General features: G+C 46.4%; 1 protein-coding gene across 2 annotated transcripts in view; it reads left to right on the top strand.

Annotated features, from left to right (window-relative positions):
- The window catches only part of clmpa (CXADR like membrane protein a), an 81,490-nt gene extending 55,662 nt beyond the window's left edge, over positions 1 to 25,828 (top strand). Inside the window, exons 2-7 of one of the 2 annotated variants that reach the window (XM_072659375.1) lie at positions 7,557 to 7,711; positions 9,838 to 10,036; positions 12,369 to 12,536; positions 15,362 to 15,484; positions 18,035 to 18,176; positions 20,407 to 25,828. In XM_072659375.1, the coding sequence (XP_072515476.1) occupies positions 7,557 to 7,711; positions 9,838 to 10,036; positions 12,369 to 12,536; positions 15,362 to 15,484; positions 18,035 to 18,176; positions 20,407 to 20,764 (1,145 nt within the window). In that variant the 3' untranslated portion in view covers positions 20,765 to 25,828. Of the gene's footprint in view, positions 1 to 7,553; positions 7,712 to 9,837; positions 10,037 to 12,368; positions 12,537 to 15,361; positions 15,485 to 18,034; positions 18,177 to 20,406 lie in introns of both variants that reach the window. The other variant, XM_072659374.1, reaches the window with a different exon arrangement.
- The last annotated feature ends 262 nt before the right edge of the window (positions 25,829 to 26,090 follow it).

The following is a 26,090-nucleotide window of genomic DNA, read 5'->3' as shown; positions in this document are numbered from 1 at the left end:
CAAGTGAGGAATTTCAGAAATCTGCTTATCTGGGCAGTAAGTGTTGGTTTTCTCAGTAAATCACTAATATTAGAATAAATATTAGAATTAGAATTAATAGTGTTTATACTAATAATACTAATAATACTAATAATTCCTACATTAGACCTCAAAGGAATGAATTTCCTTCATTCCTAATATTGAAGTGTTACCTTATCTTATCTTTATTGAGTTCTGGCACCAGCATGAATGTAAGAGAACAGAAAATCAATAGACTAATATGTCACTAATATGACAAAGCCAAGTAATGACCAATGGTCACAATTCTTGCATTTGAAGCTCGCAGATAGTCTAGTTCAGCAATTTCTAACCAGATACCTGGGCTGTCAGTTATATAGTCAGTTTATATAGTCTTTATAGTCAAAAATGTCTCAATTATCTCAATTCTTAATTTGTTCTGGAAACAGAAGCATCTTCAAAATGCAACTTTACAGAAAAAGGAAAAAACCTTCTTAACTTTCAATGAAAGTCAATGTAAATTCTTTTTATTCCAGGTCATTTTAGAGCATTTCTATTGGTCCGTTCATCATGAAATTCAGGTACCATGTCAAGAATAACTGCCAGATTCACATTATGTCAAAAAGTGAAAAACAGCAAAAATGGAGAAACCAAGTTTTTGGAAACTCGTATGTAAATAAAGCTGCAAAAACTCGAAACGAGATACTTCCTCAGCTGCCACTCCTAGTCACAATCCTTTACATATATATAAATATATATATTCCAGCAGCTAATCCTTTATCTGGCATGCCTGGAGTGTGTAACGGCATCCAGTAAGCTGTACTTTAAGACTCAGTCCTGGCACAGGGTCCGGGTTTTTCCGAGCCGACGCTAGAGAAAGAGAGCGTGAACCTCAGTTCTGCTGCCATAACGTGGCAGCCGCGGGTCCCGGAAGCTCGTGGGGTGAAGCAGCACCAGTTTTCTTTCATTTTCTACCGCGTGATGGACCCGTCAGAGCTGCTGAGATGTGAAGTGAAGCGGTCACGCAGGGCCTTCGATGCACTGGGGCCGAATGCATTGTCAATGTGGTCATTTATTTGCAGTCTGAGGCTTTTATAGTGTAATGAGGGCTGTATGTCAGCGGCGGCGGTCACAGCCGTGCATGTGTGTAATTGAACTGTTCCTCAGCAGAACGAGAGGCTGTGCTCCACAGATATGAACCGAACATTCAGGCTCATCAGATTCAGGATTGCTCACAGCTCTGGAATGATGGAGGGGCTCCGTCGTTATATAACTTGTTGGGTGAAATGAGGGCCCATGAACCAAGATCCAACATCCTGACCTCACTAACGCTCTCGTCGCTGAATGCTTTTAAACCCTCACAGCAATGTTCGCTCCAAAATCTAGTAAAGAAAGCCTTCTTCTTCCCAGGACAGTAGCAAAAGCAAACAAAGCAATGAATGAGCAGGTGTCCCAATACTTTTGTCCATATAGTTTAAGTATCATATATATCATATATATCATCTTGCGGTTTGGAAGTTCTTGGAAACTGAAGCTCCAGATGGGATTTTAGGTCTCACATCGAGCCGAAACGTCTCACCTTCCAGGTCCTCCTCCAAAAAGCACATGCAATGATGTTGAGGTCCGGACTCTGGGGAGCAGCGGCAGTAAGAGCGTCTTCTGGATCAGGTCCGCGTCTTTTCCGAGCCACACAAACACCTGGAGATGTTTCAGATCTGAGGAGAGCAGTAAGGGATGTTTCTCAGAGAGGGGCACTGGTGGTGGTGGTGGTGGTCTACATGGTCTAACAGGTCTTCCAGGGGGTTCTTGGGCTTGAGCTTCCAGTTTAGGTCTTGAGGCTTGAGGTCAGAGCGCTCTCCAGTGGCAAACGTCTCCATGGCGGCACGGTACCGCTGACAGCGATGTGTCGGGTGACTTTGGACAGTTTGAAGGGTACGGACCTGATGGGTCCCACTGGCCGCTCTATATTAAGACGGCGCTGGTCTGCGGGGAGGAGAATTTACTGGAGCACAACTCCCCCCAGGGCTCCTTCATACAAACCGGCTCCTCCACCAGCTCTCAGCCAAGCCACTCGCTTCCTATTGTTAATGAGCTCATACACACACACACACACACACACTCACACAAACGCTCCTTCTCTCCACCCAGTGCACGCTGGGCCAGCTCACAATGAATGGGGCCAGAAAAATCCAGGCTGCAGTTGATCACTGTCTTCTGGGAGGGGGGGGGGATTAGAGAGAGAGAGAGATAATGTTGGAGATGTAGAGAGATTGTGGAGAGTGTGGATAGAGAAAAGAGCGAGAGAGGGGGATAGACAGATAGAAAGAGAAAGCGAGATTACATGAATGTAGAGAGAGAGAGGGGTAGAGAGAGGGGTAGAGAGAGGGGGGAGAGGGGGGGAGAGAGAGATGGGATAGAGAGTAAAAGTGGAATTTAGGGACAGAAAGAGAGAGAGGGTGGGATAGAGGGGTATGAAGAGGGATGGAGGTGTAGCGTGAGAGCTAGGAATGAAAGGATAAAGAGAGGGTAAGAGAGAGAGGGGGGGGGGTAAGAGAGGAGCTGAATTAGAGAGAAAGGAAATTAAAATACAGAGACAGAGAGGACTAGAGGGATATAACCAGGGGGGGTAAACAGCGAGAGATAGGAATGAAAGGATTGATAGAATGAGAGAGAGAGAGAGAGAGAGAGAGAGAGATAATAAATGAGTTGAGAGAGAGAGAGAAGGAGCAGGTAAAGAGAGAGAGAGAGAGAGAGAGAGATTGAGCGGGTAAAGAAAGAGAGGGAGAGAGATGGAGCAGGTAGAGAGAGAGAGCGAGAGAGAGAGAGAGAGAGAGAGAGAGAGAGAGAGAGATTGAGCGGGTAAAGAAAGAGAGAGAGAGAGATGGAGCAGGTAAAGAGAGAGAGAGAGAGAGAGAGAGAGAGAGAGCGAGAGATTGAGCGGGTAAAGAAAGAGAGGGAGAGAGAGATGGAGCAGGTAAAGAGAGAGAGAGAGATGGAGCAGGTAAAGAGAGAGAGAGAGAGAGAGATGGAGCAGGTAAAGAGAGAGAGAGAGAGAGAGAGAGAGAGAGATGGAGCAGGTAAAGAAAGAGAGAGAGAGAGAGAGAGATAATAAATGAGTTGAGAGAGAGAGAGAAGGAGCAGGTAAAGAGAGAGAGAGAGAGAGAGATTGAGCGGGTAAAGAAAGAGAGGGAGAGAGAGATTGAGTGGGTAAAGAAAGAGAGGGAGAGAGATGGAGCAGGTAAAGAGAGAGAGAGAGAGAAGGAGCAGGTAAAGAGAGAGAGAGAGAGAGAGAGATTGAGCGGGTAAAGAAAGAGAGGGAGAGAGAGATTGAGTGGGTAAAGAAAGAGAGGGAGAGAGATGGAGCAGGTAAAGAGAGAGAGAGAGAGATGGAGCAGGTAAAGAGAGAGAGAGAGAGAGAGAGATGGAGCAGGTAAAGAGAGAGAGAGAGAGAGAGAGATTGAGCGGGTAAAGAAAGAGAGAGAGAGAGATGGAGCAGGTAAAGAGAGAGAGAGAGAGAGCGAGAGATTGAGCGGGTAAAGAAAGAGAGGGAGAGAGAGATGGAGCAGGTAAAGAGAGAGAGAGAGAGATGGAGCAGGTAAAGAGAGAGAGAGAGAGAGAGAGAGAGAGAGAGAAGGAGCAGGTAAAGAGAGAGAGAGAGAGAGAGAGAGAGAGAGAGAGAGAGATTGAGCGGGTAAAGAAAGAGAGGGAGAGAGAGATGGAGCAGGTAGAGAGAGAGCGAGAGAGAGAGAGAGAGAGAGAGAGAGAGAGATTGAGTGGGTAAAGAAAGAGAGGGCGAGAGATGGAGCAGGTAAAGAGAGAGAGAGAGAGAGAGAGATGGAGCAGGTAAAGAGAGAGAGAGAGAGAGAGAGAGATGGAGCAGGTAAAGAAAGAGAGAGAGAGAGAGAGAGAGAGAGATGGAGCAGGTAAAGAGAGAGAGAGAGAGAGAGAGAGAGAGAGATGGAGCAGGTAAAGAGAAAAAAGAGGAATAGGTGGAGAGAAAGTGTTTATCTGAAGCCTGCAGTCATTAACGTTACCTCCTCCTCCTCCTCCTCCTCCTCCTCTCTGATACAGGTGGAGGTATTCAGCCGCACCGCTGCCTCAGTTCTCACTAACAGTTTCAGCTAAAGTTAAAGAAGAAAGTCAGAAATGGAGAACTCTGCTCGGGCCCGTCTACCCTAAATCCTCCCTGACTTCCCCCCATCCGGTGCGCTCCGCCTAATCTTCACTCGGAGGCAACAAACTTCCACTTCTCCGCGTCTGTTAAGTGTGTCGGGAGCGGATGTGCGAGGAATCTGTGCTGCGGGGCGATGAAGATGTGGAGAGATCCGATGTTATCTGTAGCCTTTGAAGAATGACTCCTCACTCTAATTATTTCTAATGTGTCCTATATCACCAGTCCCCCCTGCAGACTCCACCTGGATAGGCTTGATCTCATTTCAGATTAGACAGCCTATATTTAACACATTTAAGCCCGGATAAGCACTTAATATGCACCTGATATCCAGCGGCGGGCGGAGCGCGCTGGCTGTTTACTTGTCAGACGAGGACTTCGGTTAGCCTTCACTCTTTTAGTGGCGGCAGTAATGAGCTTGCTAATTGCTAAGGCGTGCTAACTCTCCTGCCACCACCTCAGCACTTCCACACACTGGTGAAGTTCTCCAGAACGTCAAACTGAAGGTTCCTTGGAAAAGTTCTAAAAGGAGAATTCGGGTACATGGGTGGGACAAACCGTGAACCTCAAACACTCCTGGTTCTCTTTTAAAAGAACGTCCAGCAGAACCAAAACAGAGCTGGAAAACGGGTCAATTTCAAAACCCCAAAACTGTTACATCACAGTTTTGACTCCTCCCAATATTTAATCCCATGCGTATACATGTTCATAAACCTCAGCCCACCAGCAAAAGCCCTAGCAGGAGAAAAAATGAGGACAGTATCCCGAATTTCTGTCCTGTTCTAGTATCTAGTACACGGCCAAATAAGCTCATTCCACCAGTTGGGGCGCTGTGGGAGCTCACTGTAGTTGCAAGCTTACTGATGCTAAGTTCAGAAATTAGGCTTCATCCTCTAAGCAGGTCTGATTCCAGCCTCAGTTAGCTGGAACACGGTCTGTGCTGTGGTGTTTAGCATGCTAGCTAACTTATCTAAGCCTAGATAGCCAACTACCCAAGTCCAGACCCAGCAGAACCGGCCTCTCATTTCTCCTTCCTGTTACTGGAAAGCAGGAAAGCAAGTGGGGCCCAGGCTATAAGCTAACTGGCTAGTTCGTTTATTACAGTGCTTAGTTTTGTTACAGCATTAAAGCAACACTATGTAACATTTTAAAGAGTATTTTTAATAGTGGGAAGAGTAATGCTCACGATCGTTGTGTAAAATCCTGTAATATGACACTACCGCCTCCGTCCACATGCTTCTTTACCTTTCGGTGGCGGTGCTGTATCTCGCAGCTCGTCCAGGAAAGCGTGCGCAAACTGCAAATTATGCTTCCTGACTGTAGGGGGAGCCCAGGGGCAAGAAATACCAGTTCACCACACTGCTGCTTTAAAACTATGCTGTATATTATATACTATAAACCTGTGAAAAGTATTGCCATCCATTCCTCAGGTAGAAGTGGAGATACGAGGGTATAAAAGACTTGTTGCAACTTAAGCTTTTTACTCTAGTAAAAGTGTAAAAGTACTGGTTTCAGAACCACTTCAAGTAGAAATGTAAAAGTAATGGAAGATTTTTATTATTTTTTTTAATGTTTTTTTAAATTTAAGGAGTAAAAAGTTCAGGTAATTGGGTGAAAATGTAAGAAGTAGAAGTAAAAAGTCAAAATAATAATTACTCCAGTAAAATATAGATAACCAACATTTCTACTTAAGTAAGATAACGAAGTATTTGTACTTCGTGACTTGACACCTCGGTTCTGAGGGCAAAATAACAGGGTGGTAAATAGGCATTTTTTGTCCTTTTTTTTTTTGGTTCAGTCTTAGCATTGTCTTTCCACCTCTACGACATCAGAGACCACCCAACCACCTCTCCACCCCCCTCATTATTTTACCAGAGACACAATTCCACCTGCCTGTCACTTTACAGCTCCTCAACGCCACTCGCATTAATGTAATTAGGCCCTGATTGAGTAATCATTAGCAATCACCCTAGTCTCTTCACGCCAGATTGCTCTAATTGCATATAGCCATTGGGGCCAAGGTGTATCATGGCTGTGGAATTGAAGTAGGTAATGGCTCAGAACTGCAAGAGCCCTGTCTTATGGCAGTGGGTCACCTAAGCCAGAAATGTGGGTTCAACACCTGGTACTGGTTTAGAGGTTTAGAGGGGTCACGGTACCAGGGATGAATGTGTATCATGACCGTAATCAGGCTGCGTGGTGGACTGGGTTGCCAATGCATGTCCACATGGAGGTGTTTGAGGCATCTAAGCTGGCCTTTGATGGTCAAGGTGGTTGAACACCAGCATAGTGTTTGTTGCAATACATTTTGGTCATTCTGGTCAACCAGCAGGGTCTAGCTTGGTCAGGTTGGTCATACTTGTAGATGAGCGTGGCCATGCTGGTCAACCGGATTATTCATACTGGTCATGTTGATGTGATCTAACAGTATCACAACCAGGCCTGTCCATGCTGGTTAATCGGTATGGCCAGCATGGCCAAGCTGGTCAACCAATATGACCAGCATGACTAGCATGACTGTGCTACATCAACTACATGTTAGTCATGCTGGTTGACCAGCTTGGTGAAGCTGGGCATGCTAATCTTGTTGGTTGACCAGTGTGGGCATACTGATCAGCCAGCTTGGTGATGCTGGTCCAGTATGGTCATGGTGGTCGACCAGTGTGGTCTGGCTTGGTCAGGTTGGTCTTGCTTGAAGAGCATCTCAACCATCAAACTTAAAACAAAAAGCACCGTAAAAAAACCCGTAAGAACTAAACTGGGCAACCAGCTTGACCAGCTTCAGCCACCCAGCATTAACTTATTTAGGAAGCCATCAGAGATTTAGGTTCCTGGGGGAAGTTCTCTGGAAGAGTCTCCTGCCACGGCTCGCTGGAGAGTGACGGGACGTGTGCAGGTGTGATGGATCTCTTACAGTGTTACTGTATCACTGCAAAGCGATTAGAGCTATTTGTAAGAGCAGCTTTTTTAGGAGGAGTATATGGCATCGGAATAGATGGATAGCTGTGAGTGGCGGCTTTTGGACTCCTGATCCCAGCCTGGTCCCTCAGCCGCGATCATCTGCTCCCAGTTCTGGAAGATCAGAGAGCCTTAAAGCGATGCTCTTCCCGGGCCTTTGAGCTCAGGCCTGTGGTACAGTATCAGTCCTCTGCTGAGACCCAGCCTCTGCAAATCCCTCAGACGTCTCTCTCTAATGCGGCCAATCCAGCAGCGCTGCCCGCCATCCGGCACTAAAACCAGCCAAAGCCCTTTAGTGTTCCTGTCCTGCTCAGACCATCGCTTTTTGTCCCAGCTCTCTGGGGGCTGACTCTGCACTAAAGCACTCAACCTCTTTTTGTTCTCTCTTACCCCCCAACCCCCCCCTCCCTCTCTCTCTCTCTTTTAGCAGTGTTGGGCGTGTTATGCGTGAGTGGGCAGACGGAGATGAAGCGAGTGGTGGGTGACAACGCCACGCTGCCCTGCCACCATCAGCTCTGGCAGGCCGACACCTCGCTGCTGGACATCGAGTGGCTGCTGGTCAAACCCAGTGCCAAGCAGAAAGTGGTGAGAGCACTTTTTTGCCCCCCCCCCACCCCACACACACACACTTTTTTATAATTCAACTCAAAAAGTGGGTGTAATATATCTGGGCCAGCTATATATTATATATATTTTATGGACAAAAGTATTGGGACACTCCTTTTAACCATGGCATTTTGATGTTACGTTCAGTCCCATTGCCAGCTCCATATTAATGCCTATGGGTTTCGAATGAGACGTCATAAAAGCTCCTGTTGGTGGAATGTGGAGGTGTCCCAATACTTTTGTCCATACAGTAGCAGCAAGTGAACAGTCAGTTCTTGAAGGTGATGTTGGTGTTAAAAGCAGAGAAAATGAGCAAGCGTAAGAACCTCAGCCAGACGACTGGCTCAGCACATTTCCGAAACATCAGGCAGGTCTTGTGGGGTGTGTTTGGGCTGAACCGGCGAACTGGTTGACCGGGTCATGGGTGCCTAGGACTCATTGATGCAATCCACAGAGGCCCCACCTCACAACTTACAAGACTTGCGGCCTTAAGGTCTGTTAGTCTTGGCCTTCAGAGGTCTTGTGAAGTCTGTTAAAGCTGTTCTGATGGCACGGGAGGGGCCTAGACAATATGAGGCAGGTGGTTTTAAGGTTGTGGCTGATCCGTGACTACAAGCAATAGGTATTACAAAAGGCTTGTATTTCATTTTCTGCATTCCTCGCTCTCAGACATGGGCTTAAAGGTCCTTAAAGGATTCGTTTCGTTCACATATTCCTTGTTCAGCTCCGATGCTCCCTTTTTAGCTCCAATCAGGACTTTCCCAATGACAGACGGTCTCTCCCTAAACTGGTTCAGGTCCGTGTGTCATTCTGCAGGACTCTGAAACCCTCCCACCTTTTAAGACTAGTGCTGTTTCTTTCCTTGCATTGCTTTTCTGATTTTTACGATGTAGGATTGGCAGGGCTGCCAGGTTTTTCATTTGAATTTGGCCCGTGTCCAAGCCATTCCCTCAGGGCCTATCTGACACACTGCAGCAGGCGGGAGAAGTCCTGCCTCCGCCTTTAGCTGAAGCCAAGCCCCTGCCGTGCTTTGCTGTGCATAGTAGAGTGTGATTTTTTTTATTTTTTTCTGATTAGGAGCTGAAACCTTCTATGTTTCTTATGTGTCATAAGTATGTGGACATTCGTTTTTTCGACTCATTCCAGGAGCCGTTCGTTATCTTGCACTCTGGAGCAGATGCGCAATGGGTGTCTATTCCCTCGCAGTTGAGAGCTGTGGTTTTTGGATTGAAAAGAGCTAAAAAATCCAAAGTGCTTATCAGTGAAAAGGTCAGCATGTGCGGAATAGCTGCGCTGCAGTATTTTCGGCGCTTTGAACTGTAGGTAGCGCGTGCCAGGGACACCAAAAGTCAAACATAACCCGGCGCAGGGAACGATGATTCACCGTGGCATCAGCACTTAACACACACCCACTGCAGGCCTTTCCGTGTGACTCGCACATGCCCCCTGTCTGTCCACTGGCAGCGTCACACTCACTGCCACGGCCAGTGCACTCGGACATCCTCTAGGCCTGTGGTTCTCTGTGGTACCCCTGCAGTATTTGTCTTGCTCCAGCACACCTGATCCAACTATTTAGGTAATTAGCAATTAGCAAATCCATTGGGGTGGAGATCACTGACCACCTTGTCCATCCACCGTCTGGTCTGGTCAGGGTTGCGGTGTGTCTGGAGCCTACCTAGAATCATTAGGTGCAAGGCAGGAATACTCCCTGGAATACCCCCCTGAACAGGGCCACAAATCTCAACCCTAGGTCTCTGGAGCTGTGGCACCACCCTGCCACTCCCTGAAGGTACTCCGTCCAACAATTGGGATGACCTTACTACCGCTTTTGTTGCTGAATGCAATCAAATCTTCACAGCAATGCTTCACAATCTAGTAGAACGACAGCGACACCAACAAGAGCAGAATGATACTCTTTTTAATTACCCTTGATTTCAGCAGGTGTCCCAATACTTTTGTCCATATGGTGTATCTTAGTAGTGCTTTCCTATAAAGCTCATAGAGGCCGTATGCTCCATTCTAGGGTGTCTGTAAACTTTTGGACATACAACACACGTTAGCCCTTTTTTAAGGCCTCATGTTGATCTTCTGCCTTCTCCTACCAGGTGATCACGTACTTCGCAGGCCGCATCTATGACCCCAACGAGGGTGAGCCGGGCCGGCTGTCGCTGGCGGGCGACTATCTGAAGGGGGACGCTTCACTGATGATCAGCGACCTCTCGCTCAGCGACTCGGGAGAATACAGCTGCAAGGTCAAGAACGGGGGGAAGTACCACTGGAACACGGTCAACCTCATCGTGCTCGGTGAGTCCGCAGGCCCATTCGCAACTCCATTCGCCTCTAATGAAGTCCTCTCCCAGGCCCCCCCTGGACGGAGAAGGACGTGACAGAGGCCTGTGTCACCCAGTCGTGGGGCCAAAAATAGCACGGGGGGGATATTGTCCCTTGGCATCGTGGTGCTGTTGTGCAGTGGAATGTCACTCAGCTTATGGCTAGCGAAAAAAGAGAGGTTTTAATGATACGTGTTGGATGATGTAACAGCATGGTAGTGGCTATCTGGACCAGGCAGACGTCTGTTTTGGAGATCTGAGGTTTCTGTAGATCGGCCTATTGTAAATTCTGTGAAACTGTCTGTTAAACATTGATGTCATCCTGATTCATTCACAATCCTGTTCACCCTAAACGGTACCCTGTGTTTACTTGGATGCCCTGAACCCTGTGATTGGCTATGTCCAAATATTTGTGGACACCCTTTCTAATAAATGCATTCAGCAACTTAACGTTGCACCCATTGCTGCAGACACAGATGTGCAAAGGAACCTGTTGGCACCATGCCACCTAATGCCAGACGTGGGCTAGAGGGGTATAAAGCCCCCTTCATTGAGGGGCTGTGGAGCAGTGGAACTAGCTGTGCTCTCTGGAATGATGGATGGTGGGGTGGTGATCATCATCATCCAACATCCTGACCTTACTAACGCTCTTGTCGCTGAATGCAATCAAATCCTCACAGCAGTGCTTACTTCAAGATCTAGTAGAAAGCCTACAGTACAGTAGGAGAAACTCTTTTAATATCCTTGATTTCATTAGAAACAATAAATGAGCAGGTGTCCCAATACTTTTGTCCATGGCATAAGGGATCTTCCAGACAGGTGAGGCTTATCCGAAGACATTCGAGCAGTGTAACAAACATCAGCAGGGGGAGTGTGTATAGGATGCTGAGTGTGTGGACCCCGCTGCAGGACGCTGACTCCCCTCCGCTCTCTTAATAAAGACGTTTTAAGAGAGTGCGCTGCAAATTTACACGTGCATTTGTACAAATTGCCCGCAGCCTTGCGACGACACTTTCGATTCGAGGGGACAAACATTAGCATTCGTCTTGTTCAACACAGAGATAATGGCTTTGTCTGAGGCCCCGGCTTGGGTGCCTCCTCTGAGCGGCGTAAGTGATCCTGACAGCGGGACAAGATGTAAAGCCCCCCACCCCCTCCCACCCCCGTCCTGCTCCGCTCCTTTAATTGCATCCTGCAGCGAGTGCCTGGAAGCGCCATGCTCCGTTCTCTGCACTCAGCAGAAAAAGCGGCAGCCGGAGCAGATGTTGATGGCTGTGGTGGAAGGGCTTTGCGGGTAGGTGGGTGGGGGGGTGGGGTGGGAAGTGATTGGTGATGCAGTACGGCCTAATGGCGAGGTGGGGGTCCTTTTACACTCATATCGAATGGCCACTGCGGAACCAGGCATGCATTAAACGGCGCCCATGAGGGAAGCAGTCTTGTCCACGCAGGTGTTCAGTAGCAGGCAGGATGTGGCTGAAGTGAGTGTGTCCCGAGTGTGTCTGTCCACTGTAGCTAACTGTGTTTATTCCTAACAGCGATTTCCAGTGAATTATCTGCTATTAGGTCCTGAGCCTAAAACCTTATGTACAGTAAAGTGTCTAGTTGCAGTCCTGGGGCCCAGAGCCCTGTGCTTTTGGTGCCATAACTGTGCAAGCACACCATGTAAAATTACTGCTGGTGATTGAACTCTGGGACTGGGATTGGTCCCAATCACCACCTGGATTATTTTGAGATCTCTTATTGATTGTGATAGGTTCTAATCACCCCCTGGATTGTTTAGAGACCTCCTTCTGATTGGGATCGGTCCCAATCACCACCTGGATTGTTCTGAGACCTTTCCTTTACTGGGATTGGTTCTAATCACTATCTAGATAGTTCTGAGACTTTTCTTTGACTGATATTGGTCCCAATCACTACCTGGTTTGTTCAGAGACCTTCTTTGATTGTGATTGGTCACAATCACCACCAGGTTTGTGACTAGGATAGCTCCCATTTACCACTTAAATTGTTCTGAGACCTCTCCCTGACTGTGATTGGCTCTAGTCACCCCCTGGATAGTTCTGAGACCTCCCCCTGACTTTGATTATTTTTAATCACCCCCTGGATGGTTCTGAGACCTCCTTCTGATTTGGATCGGTCCCAATCACCACCTGGTTTGTTCAGAGACCTTTGATTGTGATTGGTCACAATCACCACCAGGTTTGTTCTGAGACCTCCCTCTGAATGGGATTGGTTCTAATCGTCCCCTGGATAAAAAAAAAAAAAAAGCTTTTGTTAAACAGGCCTCTTTTTGTGTTTCCCCACAGTGAAACCATCAAAGCCTCGTTGCTGGATGGAGGGACGGCTGCTGGAAGGCAGTGATGTGAAGATGAGCTGCAAATCTACGGACGGATCTGACCCCATCCACTACAAATGGGAGAGGGTGCTGGACAAGGGCAAATACTTAGGGAAACTTCCCCCTCTCGCGCTCCTGGGTAAGCTCTACCAGACCTCAGTAGTTCTTTGGGCAAGCTGAGGTGGTTATTTAGCGTTTCCCTCCTTACCCCAAATGTAGTTTCTTAGCCAAGAGCAGTTCTTATATGAAGTTTGCATCTGAAGTTTAGCACTGAAGCTACGAGGCTAATGTAGCTAGGGTTATGCATGTCATATGTCGCATTCCATTTGAAACTGCAACTGGAACGTCCCCACAAGTCGGATTTCCTACTCGGAAAGTCGCGACAGCCTCCCCAACCCCCAGTTTAAAGTCCAAGATGGTCAGACTGTACATCAGCAGTAGTATTATACTAGTATTATATATATATATATATATATATATATATATATATATATATATATATATTATATAAATATATTATTATATATATATTATATTATTACTCTCTGTACTGTCCAACATCTATTTGTGGATGTGTTTCCAAAGCACTTTTTTACCACTGTTTTATTAGCAAATAAAGTGAATTGCTATATTTAAGTTATATAAAATATAACTAAATATATAGCTATATATACATATAAAATATATAAATATAAAATTCTTGTAAAGCAGCGAACAGAATAGTTTGTTAATTACCGTTAATGCTAATGCAGTTGTCACACAGCATCACCGATGCCCAGAAAAACGTTTTTTGGCTTTTTGCCATTCAATCATTTCAATCTGGCAGTTGTTGACTGGTGCTAGGACATGACCAGGAGAGGCAGCTGAGGAGATCACATAACCCTTAGAAAGCACTTTTTGTAGTTTTATTAGCAAATAAAGCTAATCGATATATTTAAGTTATATATAAATACACAGTCATACCAGAATATTAAGACCACCCTGGTTTGGAGTGAACTCAGCCCATTCTATCAGCTCCATTGACCATATAGGACCACTGTGTAGTCCTATAATTCTAGACAGTACTGTCCAACTTCTATTTGTGGATGTGTGGATGTACAAAATACTGCATAATGCATTATTATCAGCTGGTATCGCTAACAATGCTAACCTGGGACAATGTTAAAAATGCTAACCTGGGACAGTGCTGACAGTGCTAACCTGGGGCATTAAAAGTGGGACATCCTTTGGTTAAATTCACCAAAAAAGTCAAAAAAGTCTTTAGCGAACTGGTTTTGGAAATATTTTGAAATAGTGGTCAATTAACGGGAATGCGGTCAACTCAGACGGGATGTCATTCCCTGCTCCCATACAGCATAGATTCGTTGGCCTATAAATTGGCCTTTTTTAGATACAGTAGCCTCGTAGCTCCAGTACAAAACCAGACATGTTGGACCACTGTGTTTGGGGTATAAGAACATTGTGTATAACTGACTTTTGGCCCAACCTAAAAAAAATGGACACTGGTTGGTTCTGCAGGATTCCTCTGCCACCCATCTGCGATACGTCTCCCAGCAACTCTGTGTAAACCACAGCTAGGCGATTGTGAAGAGTGTGTGTATGATGACTCCGCGGGGTCTGTTTAACACAACAAGCAGACTCAACCTGAATGTACATCAATTACATCAGCACCCCCCCTCCCCTCCTTTTCCATGCTCTGCCGCTCCTCAATTAGACCCTTTTAGGATCTCCAGTGCAGGTTGTTCTGTATGTGGAACGGATGCCATACATCACTGGGCAACACTTTCTCGTAACTGGGTACCAGGTTCTTGTAAAGCAGCAAACAGGGTAGTTTGTTAATCACCGTTAATGCTAATGCAGTTGTTACACAGCATCACTGATGCCCAGAAAAACATATTTTTTTTGGCTTTTTGCCATCATTTCAATCTGGCAGTTGTTGACTGGTGCTAGGACATGGCTAGGAGAGGCAGCTGAGGAGATCACATAACCCTTAGAAAGCACTTTTTGTAGTTTTATTATCAGTTTAAGCTAATCGCTATATTTAAGTTATATATAAATACACAGTCATAGCAGAATATTAAGACCACCCTGGTTTGGAGAGAACTCAGCCCATTCTATCAGCTCCACTGACCATCAGTAGTCCTACAATTCCAGACTGTATTCATCTGTTTCTATGCATACTCTGTTATCGGCCTCCTCTCACCCTGTTCTTCAATGCCCCTTGGGACTGACCACCACAGAGCAGATAGTAGTGGTTGGGTGGTGGGTCAGCATTCTCAGCACAGCAGTGACACTGGCATGGTGGTGGTGGTGGTGTGTTAGAGGTGTGTGTATGTGCTGGTACGAGTGAATCAGACACAGCACAGTGTCCACTTACTGTCCACTCTATTGGACACCCCTACCCAGTTGGTCCACCTTGTAGATATAAAGTCAGTGACAGAAGCTCTCTGATCTGTTGCTGCACATTTTGTGTTGGTCATCCTCTAGTTCTTCATCTGGGCTCACAGGACGCTGCTACCCATAGGACGCTTCCAACAGGAACGCAGCCCACAGGATGCTGTTGGCTGGATGTTTGTGGTTGGTGGACTGTTCTCAGTCCAGCAGTGAAGCTGAGGTGTTTAAACACTCCAGCAGCACTGCTGTATCTGGTCCACTAACACACCACCACCATATCAGTGTCGCTGCAGTGCTAAGAATGACCCACCCCCCAAATCCTACCTGCTCTGTGGTGGTCCTGTCGGGTCTTGAGATAAATAATGAATCATTCAAATGACAGTATTTATTAATTTAGCATTATATATTCATTTACAAACTATTAGACCACCATTAAACTGCTGCTTGTTAGAGGGTGACTTCTATTATCATATCATACTAATTTATTGCTTGAATGTCTCTTTAATAAATGACATTACGTTTGTAGTCTGTAGCTTCTGCACTTCTGATCTGTGAATGTTCACCGTTTAGATCTGAAGAATCCAGAAATTGTGACGCTGAAGAATTTGACCAGAGAAAGCGCAGGAGTCTACAAATGCACAGCCAGCAACGACGTGGGGGAGGAAAGCTGCACCGTCGAGGTCAAAATCCACTGTAAGTGATTTACTGTGTGTTTCCTGGACCATGTATTTAGCTCTTTCTGAGGACCATGTCCCCAAATGTCCCCAGTAGTCTCAATAGTCAGTCTACAAGAAATTTCTCCTCAGAATTGTTCCCGAAAGACAGAAACTGATGGACAGGGACCGCTGGCGTGTTTCACTCACTGTGTCCACTCACTGTCCACTCTCTATTAGACATTCTTACCTAGTTGGTCCACCTTGTTGATGTAAAGTCAGAGACAGAAGCTCGGTATCTGTTGCTGCACAGTTAGCGCTGGTCATCCTCTAGTCCTTTATCAGTGCTCACCCACAGGACGCTGCTGCCCACAGGATGCTGTTGGCTGGACTATTCTCAGTTCAGCAGTGACCCTTAGCGGTTTAAAAACTCCAGCAGCACTGCTGTGTCGAATAAGTGAATTGCTCCTAGAAGTTGCCACTGCTGGTAGACCAGTATGACCGTATGCTTCCATACACCTGCAGATTCAGCAGCTTCCTTTACACTGTGGTCTTTGGCCACGCCCAGATGCCCTTACTGCACTGTACTGCACTCTTCTCAATGTCTGAGCCCTGTCACACACCCCGCAGATGTTTTTACAGCCCCATCATCCTTGTGCAGTGCCACCTGCAGGAGCCTGGAGTCACTACCACCTTAAACATGCAAGGTGGCCAATGTTTTGTCCGGGCAGCTTGCTATGCAGATACGAAACGTATGTTATTGGCAGGTGTAAACAGGATCTTAGAGTCAAGTTGCACTGGACTCTGACTCGCCCCTAACTGACTCATCCAAATGCAATCATACCTTTATGTCAATCATTAGCTGTATCCACTTCGCGACCCATTTTCCACACGTCGACAACAAGAAATTCACTGCACTCTTCTCAAAGTATGAGCCCTGTCTTTGTGTAGCGCCATCTGCAGGAGCCTGGAGTTACTACCACCTTACACATGCATGTTAAAGTCTGGTGTAAACAGGCCCTTAGACCCAAGTTGCACTGGAGTTGCCTGTTAACTCACTGCACTCTTCTCAAAGTATGAGCCCTGTCGCACTCCCTGCAGGTCTTTACAGGCCCATCGTCTTCGTGCAGCGCCATCTGCAGGAGCCTGGAGTTACTACCACCTTACACATGCATGTTAATGCCTGGTGTAAACAGGCCCTCAGACTCAAGCTGCACTGGAGTTGCCTGTTAACTCGCAGCTCGATTCGGACTGGGACTCCGACTCGCCCCTTACCGACTTCTTTGCCACAGGTAGTGCTGCAGAAGGTTTGCTACCGAGATTCTCTATTAGGAAAGCGTGAGACAGTAAGGGACAGAGACAGTAAGGGTTGTATTGTAAGACTCGGAGGCTGGTTTTGCTGATCACACAAGCAACAGAAAAACACTGTCTGCAGGATTTTTCACTCCACTCCGTCTGTTTATAGCCCCCTCGTGCTAATGCGCCTCCTCATTACAGCAGAACAAAAGAAGGCCAGCGTGGTGCTGCCATTAAGAGCAAGGTTTCGGGTTGAAGACGCTCGTGATGCGCTCGTCCTTTTGGGAGAGCGTTGCTCAGTGTGTGTGTTTGTGTGTATTTGAGCGCTGTGTTAAGCAGGATGATTCATCAGCATACTTTTAAAACCCGAGTAAAAAATTAATGCTTGCTTCTTGTTTTGTTTTCGCTGCGTTTCATCGATTCAGGTTTATCCGCCAGTAAAGTCCAAATCCTTCTGCAGCAGCAAGGCCGCGTGATCACGCCGGGGGAGATGGAATTAGCGAGAAAGCATTAATTGGGGTGAATGGGAATGAAACTTGTTCATGCAAAGAAATACGGCACTTGCTTGCAAGAAAACCACGGCGACGGAGGCTTGATTAATGGCTTGTTGTGTTTGCGGAAGTATTCTCCTGGTACTCAGAGATGTATTGCTTTAGGTACAGTATCTGCAATGCAGAGCACGGGGGGCTTGTTCGGATATTTGGACATAAACTACTGCTTTTTCCTCACTCTGTACTGTACCTCCCTCATTGGAAGGCCTTGAGTGGACCTAAAAGGGCTATATGTGTCAAGTACACTAGCAGGACAAAAGTATTGGGACACCTACACATTACATTACAGCCATTCTATCCTATCTGTAGGCATTAAAATGGAGCTGGTCCTCCTTTTTTGCAGCTCTAACAGCAGCAGGTTTGGAGCTCTGCAGCTCTGGAGGCTTTTCTGCACTATGCTCTGAGGAGCTCAGCACTCGGCCCTGACCCCCCGCTCTGTAACTTGGCAGTGAGACACTCGGTGGCTTACTGAGCTGCTCTCTGTGGTTCTGTGTGAGTTCAGTGAGCTCCTTAGAACCTCCCATTCTTTCACTAATATGTGACAAGGTGGCCTGATTTTAATTTCAAGAGATTACTTCACGATGCTAATTGGTGGATATAGGCGCTCATTACTTGTTAGCTACATTAGCTTCCAGTGCAAAGCTACAGACGCTAACGCCAGACACCAAACAGGCCTCGGCTGGAGTGTTAGAGTGACTGACGGAGACAGCGCTGATGTTATCTTGCTCCTCCCTCCTCTCCAGATGTACGAGGGATGGGTGTGGTGGCCGGCGCTGTGGTGGGCGTGTCCTTCGGAGTCTTGCTCATCATCCTCATCGTATGGCTGGTGTTCCGCAAGAAGGAGAAGAAGAAGTACGAAGAGGAGGAGACGCCCAACGAAATCCGGTGAGTGCAGAAAGGCGCTTCAGTGGTGGAGCCAATCACAGGCGGCTCACACCAGCTGGGCTGGGCTCCAACTAACACGCACACTGTATGTCCACATGTTTGTGGACACCCCTTCTAATGAATGCTTTCAGCTATTTTATGTTGCACCCATTGCTGCTGACACAGATGTGCAAATGCACACACACACATACCTTGTCTAGGCCCTGTAGAGATGTACTGCCAATAGAATATGGCATGACTGTATTGGCACCATGCCTTCTAATGCCAGGTGTGGGCTAGAGGGGTGAGTTATGTAGTTCAGGGGGATCATGAGGTGAGATGGTGATCATCCGACATCCTGAAATGCCCACTTGCCTGCTTTCCTGGACAGTAGAGACAGTTACTCTTTTTTTTACCCTTGATTTCAAAAGGAACCATGAATGAGCAGGTGTCCCAATACTTTTGGCATATATAGTGTACTAGCTTTCACCCTTCCATTAGAGGTAGCAGTGTGTGATAGGGTGTCCTAACTAGTGGCTGTGAATTGGCATCCAAGGTAGGGAGACAACTTGGGGACATTTGGGGAATTTCTTTTAAAGATCAGGGCTATCGACTCTGACCCAACACAGTTAGGGACACTCGTCTCTCAGTGACAGGGTGACCCTGCCTTTAGGCCACTTGCCCCCGATTCACTCCTGGCGATTCGGGTTATTTCTCGTGAATTGTCTCCATCTGGGTTTATTTGGACGTGAGGGTATGAATTATGCAGGCTCAGAGGATTCCTGGGCATCAAAAATGCAGGCGCTGAGAGGGACGTGCCGGGGCAGATGGATCACTCCGCTGTGTTCACACACGAGGCCGCTGTCCCGCGCCGGAACGATGACAGAACGCTCCAGAGTCGAGTGGGAACTGCTCATGCATTTGCTGGAGGAGCCGGTATCCCCCGAGCCCGTCCGGCCCCCGGCCCTGCAGCGGTGGCTCGGAGCTCTGGACCGCGGGGCTTTACAGATATTGGGTGATTTATAGCAATACAGAGAAACGCTGAGCGGGCAGAACTCAGACAACCAGCCACCTCACCACTGAACCCCCGCTCAGCACAGCAGCTCACACAGACTGGCAGTTCTCACCACCCTCTCTCAATCTCTCTCAATCTCTCTCTCTCTCTCTCTCTCTCTGTCTCTCTGTGTCTCTTCTTTCTTCCTTCCCCTTCTATTCTCCCCTCGCTCTCCTTTATCTTCCCGCTTTCCCTCTCTCACTCCCTCTCTCTCTCTCTCTCTTTCTCTCTTCTTATTTCTCATGTCTCTCTCCCCTACTATTCTTTCTCTCTCGCTCCCTCTCTCTCTCTCTCTCTCTCTCACTCCCTCTCTTTCTCTCTCTCTCTCTCTTTTTTCTTATTTCTCATGTCTCTCTCCCCTACTATTCTCTCTCTCTCTCTCACACTCTCTCTCTTCTTATTTCTCATGTCTCTCTCCCCTACTATTCTTTCTCTCTCTCTCTCTCTTTCTCTCTCTCTCTCTCTCTCTCTCTCTCTCTCCTTATTTCTCATGTCTCTCTCCCCTACTATTCTCTCTCTCTCTCTCTCTCTCTACCCCTTTTATTCTCTCTCACTCACTCTGTATCTTCCCGCTTTCCCTATTTCTCACTCTCCCCTTGTTCTCTCTCTCTCTCTCTCTCTCTCTCTCTCTCTCTTTTTCTCTCTCTCTGTCTATGAGAGTTCAGCATTTCTATATATCGCTCGACCGCAGGACTGCAGAGATCAGGCTGTAAAGATAATGCTAATAGCGAAGCTAATGAAAATGATTGAAACAGCCACGTTTCTTTAATCTCAGCTGAATCTGAACTGTTTAAAGTCTTTATTTAACTCTCTCTATCCTCTCTCTCTCTCACTCTCATGCTCTCGCAGTCTCTCGCTCTCTCTCACACACACAAGCTTTTCAGTCAGCAGTGCTTTATTCGGGTGAATGCTGCTGAAGTTACTGTTTAACCAGCACTGCAAAGGACAGCAAACAAGTAGGACAACAGCCGCCCGTGCGGCTGACCTTCACTATATGGCCAAAAGTTTGTGGACACCTGCTCATCCAATGCGTCTTCTGAAATTCCGGAGCATCCCATTTTTATTGGCTTTACAGTGGGTGCAGCTGAATTCACTAATAAGACGATGCAAAGGCGTCCACAAACTTGTGGACAGCTACAGTCCGAAGAATGTTTATTTCTTTTTTATAACATCAGAATCTCTCACTGTGTGTTCCAGGGAGGACGCAGAGGCTCCTAAGGCCAAGCTGGTGAAGCCCAACTCCCTCTCCTCCTCACGCTCGGGCAGCTCCCGCTCCGGCGCCTCCTCCACCCAGTCCATGGTGCACAGCAGCGCCCCCCGGGGGCCAAAACCTCGCCCGCCGCCCCCCGCATGCGCCACCCTCAAGGAAAACGGCCAGCCGGCCACTTTCCCCCAGGCGCCCCCAGCGTACACCCAGGTCAACCCCCCCAAACCCAGCCCGACCCAAAACAGCCCCAAACCCAGTCCGCCCAAACTCAGCCCGGCCAACCTGGCCAGAATGGGGGCCACCCCTGTGATGATCCCGGCCCAAACCAAGGCCTTCCAGACTGTCTAGGGTTGTTACACGCACACACACTTACACACCACTACACACCCACAGACACACACATACATGTACACACTGCAGTGATCCCAACCACACACACTAACACACACCCCCGCCCCTCCAGTCCAGACAGACTCGGACCACCTCCACGCACCATCAAGAGAAATAAAAGCCCGGTCTACTTGAAGCCTCCCTAATTGCTGTGTCACTGCAAACACTGCTAGTGGGAAATAAGAAGTGATCGGCCCCCCGATGCCGACAGTAAAGGGAAGCGATGTTTCTGCTCCTTTTTTCCCTTCCTACAAACACCATTCCTTTCTTCTCTCGGGACAGTGAAGGCAGCACAGCCAGGCGGAACGGCGCCCCCTGTCCACTCCGTTTATTTTTATTTCATACGTTTCCCATCCTGCCACTAACCGGAGAGACACACCGTCTGCGCTACAGCACCTTGGAGAGGACAGCTACCGCCTCGGACAGGACAGCTACCGCCTCGGAAAGGACAGCTACCGCCTCGGAGAGGACAGCTTTCGGAGGCAGAAACAAATCAAATAAAAAAAGTGAAAGGACTTGTTCCAAACACCTGCTTCCATCCTTCCAGTCCACCCGGCGCGCCTCACTTTCAAAACCGATGGGTTAAAAGCGACAAGTTGTGCGTTAGCGTAACACATTTCTGTGCTTCTTTAAGCTTGAGGTGTTACCACACACACTGGGCATACACAGCATATGTCCAAATACTTATGGACACCCCTTGTAATGAATGCATTCAGCTACTTTAAGTTGCACCCATTGCTGCAGACACAGATTACACACACACATATACACACACAGCGTCTAGTCTAGTCTAGTCCCTGTAGAGAAGTACTGCCAATAGAATAGGACCAGATAAACCATGCCAAACCATGGTACCATGCCACCTAATGCCAGGCGTGGGCGTAAGGGGTACAACCCAACCCAAGTGTTTTGAGCTGTGGAGCATTGGAACTAACTGTGTTCTCAGGAATGGTGGATGGTGCTGCTTTTGGGATGAGGTGGGGTGGTCATACTGGTCAACCCAGTTGGTGAGACTGATGGTACTGTTCGACCAGTGTGGTCATGCTGGTTGACCAGCTTGGTCTTGGTGGTCATGCTGTTTAGCCAGCTTGTTGATGCTGGTCCACCAGCTTGGTGGTGCTGGTCCACCAGCATGGTCAAGCTTGGTTATACTGGTTGTTTACCTTGATCAGGTTAATCATGCTTGTAGACCACTGAGCTGGTCAGGCTGTTTTCAGCTGTTTGTCTGTGTAACACCCCTTCTATTAACAGAGCCAGTGGGTTTAGATGGTTCTGTATAGCTCCAAGAACCAAATGGTTCTTTTGCCTGGTAAAATGGTTCTTTGTATTGGTGGAAAACCTTTTTTTTTCAATTTAGAACCTTTCTTGCTTAGAGGGTGTGTTTAAATGTGTTCACCTAATAATGCTAACCCATCAGTTTTGCGAGTGCTCCAGCCGCCCTGGCCGTAAAAAGCGCAGCGGTCAGCAACAGGCCACCAAACACGGACGACAGATTGAAGAAGGCTCACATTGGACAGCATGTATAGCATGAATGTCTGTTTATGCTGAATAAGAAACGGGAGGTGGTCCTGAATTCATCCAGCGTGGAACACCACCAACGTCACATAGATACATAGAAGTGAACATCAAGGCTCATTTATACGACCACTGTCATCTTAACTTGGACATTGAAAGTATGGGCCTGTGAGGAAAGTCCGTGCTTCATGCCCTGAATGATGCGTCTTTCTCCAGCGTTAACTTAACTGATCTCAGTTCGACGATTCATTTTGCTGAGCAATGACGACGAGCCCGTGAGCGGCTGGCATTGCTCATTTCGCTTAATGGATCCAGTTGTCATGTTTTAACGATAAATTTGAAATGAATGAACAAGCTTATGAATGTGATGATGGTACAAAGAGTAATCGGCACTTTTCTTCTTATTGTTTTATGTTTTAGCCTTTAAAAAAACCTTTTTGCCTTTAATCGTTTATTTCTGTTGACCTTTTCATTAAGAAGGTAATTACCATAAGCAGCAGTAGGTTATAAGAGCTCTTATAGGTAGGTAGGTTCGTTAACACTTCAGTGTGGAGGAGGCAGGTATTATAATGGCCTTGCAAAAAGCTCTTATTAAGCCTCATCAAGCTAGTAATTGGTAATCAACTGGCTGCTAATTACTGCTTTATTAAGCAGTACCTAGGCTGAGCTGTGCGTTTTCCTGAGGACCTTTTATTTGTGTATCGCACATTTTAGGTGCTCATGATCATGTCCTTATTAATATTATTATAAAGCTGGTGAATACACAATCAAGCCAATAACTTCGAATTACCTGGCTGCTAATTACTACTTTATTTAGCAGTACCTAAGGTGATAGGTGTCTATTTCACATTTTAGGTGCTCATAATCATGCCCTTATGAAGCCTTATGAATCTGGTGAGTATGTTATCAAGCCAACAGCTTCGAATTAATTGGCTGCTAAATACTACTTTAATAAGCAGCCACTGGGGTGAATTACGCATTCTGTTTTAGCACCTTTTTGTCTGTGTATTACACATTTTAGGTGTTTATTTTTATGTTTTTATAAATCGGGTGCGTACGTAATGAAACCAATGGCTTCTAATTAACCGGCTGCTAAATACTACTTTATTAAGCAGTACACCTTAAATGTTGTGCAGAAGATTATGAGGAAAACACCAATTAGTGAATACAGTAATAAATAACAGTAATCTGGACCATGCCTAATTTACCCTGTAGTAATGAGTAATTGGCTAACATAGTAATTAGCAGCCTATTCATTACCACTTTCTGGTTGGGCAATATTTCTTTTTTAGATTGTGCCCTTATTAAGCCTTATGAAGCTGGCGAATACACTATTAAGCCAAAGTAATAATAGTGCCAATTCTAATTAACCGGCTGCTAAATACTACATCATTAAGCTGTACTTAGGGCTTATTACTTACTTACTTTTATGTGTGTATTACACATTTCAGGTGCTCATTATCATGCCCTTATGAAGTCTTATGAAGCTGGTAAATACGTAAAAACAAACCAAATACGTCTAACTAGCCGGCTGCTAAATACTACTTCATTCAGCAGTACACCTGAAATGTTTTTGAAGGTCATGACGTGTACTACAAACATAAATAAAGGTAAAGTGGCTGCTTAATGATGTAGTTATTACCAAATACTGTCTTTCTGAGGCTTAATATGTGCTTTACAATGAGCTTCTAATGTCCCTCCAGACCGATGTGTTATCATGGGTCTATTTGAATGTCCTTGTTCCACACATTTAGTGGTTTAGAACGTGTAGTTTCTGTTTTTAGATTAGGTTTGTATTAAAACCTCAGTTCACGAACGCACTATTCGGGTAAAGTGCCGTAATGGTAGTAGTAGCATAGTCATAAACAGGCCCGGTTGCTCCTGAGATGCTGCGAAGGAGTCGGAGCTGCTTTCATATGAACTTATTCAGTCTTTAACTCTGACCTACATGTGTTGCAATTTTATCACTGGCCAACTCTGATCTTGTACTGTTGTGAAACTATGCCAGATTCTCGGCTATATTTTAGGCTGAGAGTTGGTGTTCCACTTTTGCTAGCAGTTTGTAGCGCCATTATTTTTTTATTTTATTTTTTTCTTCCCCCATTTTGTCGTTTTTACTGTCACAGCCCTGGTTAAAAAAGACACGCTCTCAGATTCCATGTTTTAATGAATGCGGGTGCTGGGTGTAATAGGAAAGCATCCCTCAGAGATGGTCCTGCTGCTTCAGGCTCCTCGTTCTGGAGCTCGTTTGATGAAATCGAGTCAAGTCAGAGGGGTTGAATTGTGAATGACTGAGGTCACTGATGCAGTAGTTTTCCCAAATTGTATTTAGGTGTTTCTAAAGGCTGATGTGATGAAGGGTTCCTCAAGAGTTCTTTAGTATAGTACTCTAGTATAATAACCCTGGCAACTCAAAGAACCCCTTCGAATGCATCAATGGTTCTTTGGCTGCTTATAAGCTTCTTCACGTGCAAGAAAAGCAACCTCTAGTAGATGGTTCTTTGTAGAACCTTTCCAAAAATGGTCAAGAGCGCCTAGAGTGTAGCCAACATGGTGAGGCCCAGGTCACCATTTGACCCTGCAGTGGAAAAGAGGCTCTGAGCTCACTGTTATCTGTAAACATGGGAACTAAAGAAGCCATGTTTAGACACCAAACACGTCTGATTGAACCCACGTTTGGAGGAAGAAGGGGAAACTGTGGAAATTTGACTCATCGAGAAGGCAGATGAGCCCTGAAGCCTGGTCTGGTCTGAATTACCTAAACTTTTACCAAGCGTTGGTGAGCCCCTAAACGTTCGGGTGGTTGAGAGCACCATGGATGGCCGTTCGATTCTCCAGGCTTGGTCGATCCCCTCTCTCCAGAGTTACTGGAATTATATGAGGTGGAGAACGTCCATTCATCAGGGGTTATATCTACTGGAACTGTTTCAGTTGAACGTCTATTTTGTTTTTTTTAAGGGGGGTAGCTGTTGTTGTTGTTGTTATCTCGGTACGCATTGCAGACTAACCCGAGTGTTGGACCCCAGTGTTAAATACCATGCATCTGAAACCTAGAGGAACGTGCATCTGTGCATTTGGAAGCAATGGAACTGCATGTTACAGGGAAAGACCAAGCTGTTTGTTTTGCCTCAGTGCTGAAAAAAGTATTATATATTCCCAAATAAAAAAAAATGAAGTATTTTGGTGGGAATGATGACTGTGAATACGGGAAAGTTTTCTATTTGACCTTTCTTTCTTTAACTGAATGACGTCGATCGACAATTATACTCCAGAACTTTGCACTTTTTTGCCTCTAGATTAGCTTTTGGGTTTTCAGCCTGTTTTCTGGGGTCAGTTTGAGAAAGAGTTCGAGAAATCTCATTCCCTTCGGTATTCCCGACTCGCTTTCATCGGTCACTAGCCCCACTCCCAGCGTGTATATACTGTACCTTCACTCATTAAAGTGTATATTTGTACAATATCTTAATTACTCTTCGGTTTGTAATAAAGCATTCAATGGCAAGTCAACCGTTGTCTTTCCGTTGTCTTTCCGAAGTTTTTCCGAAGTCTTTTCGAAGTTTCTGAATAAAAAGTGAATGACTTTCCGGCTTCCAGATGTCATTGAGAGAGAATTCCACCCTCTGCTGCAGCTTAGCTGCCCTTTGTCTTTGGGTATAATGGCGTCCTCTCCGAGAAGAAATGGACGTCTGACTTGGGACGCTTGGCAGAATTGAGATTAGAGATTGAAGCGCTCAAAAAAAGGATCTTTTTTCTTTTAAGACAAGGTTGC

Source organism: Salminus brasiliensis, chromosome 16 (assembly GCF_030463535.1).
Source record: "Salminus brasiliensis chromosome 16, fSalBra1.hap2, whole genome shotgun sequence".
In the NCBI taxonomy this organism is placed as follows: Eukaryota; Metazoa; Chordata; class Actinopteri; order Characiformes; family Bryconidae; genus Salminus; species Salminus brasiliensis.
Note: the sequence above shows the minus strand (reverse complement) of the source record. Positions and strands in the feature narration are given on the sequence as shown.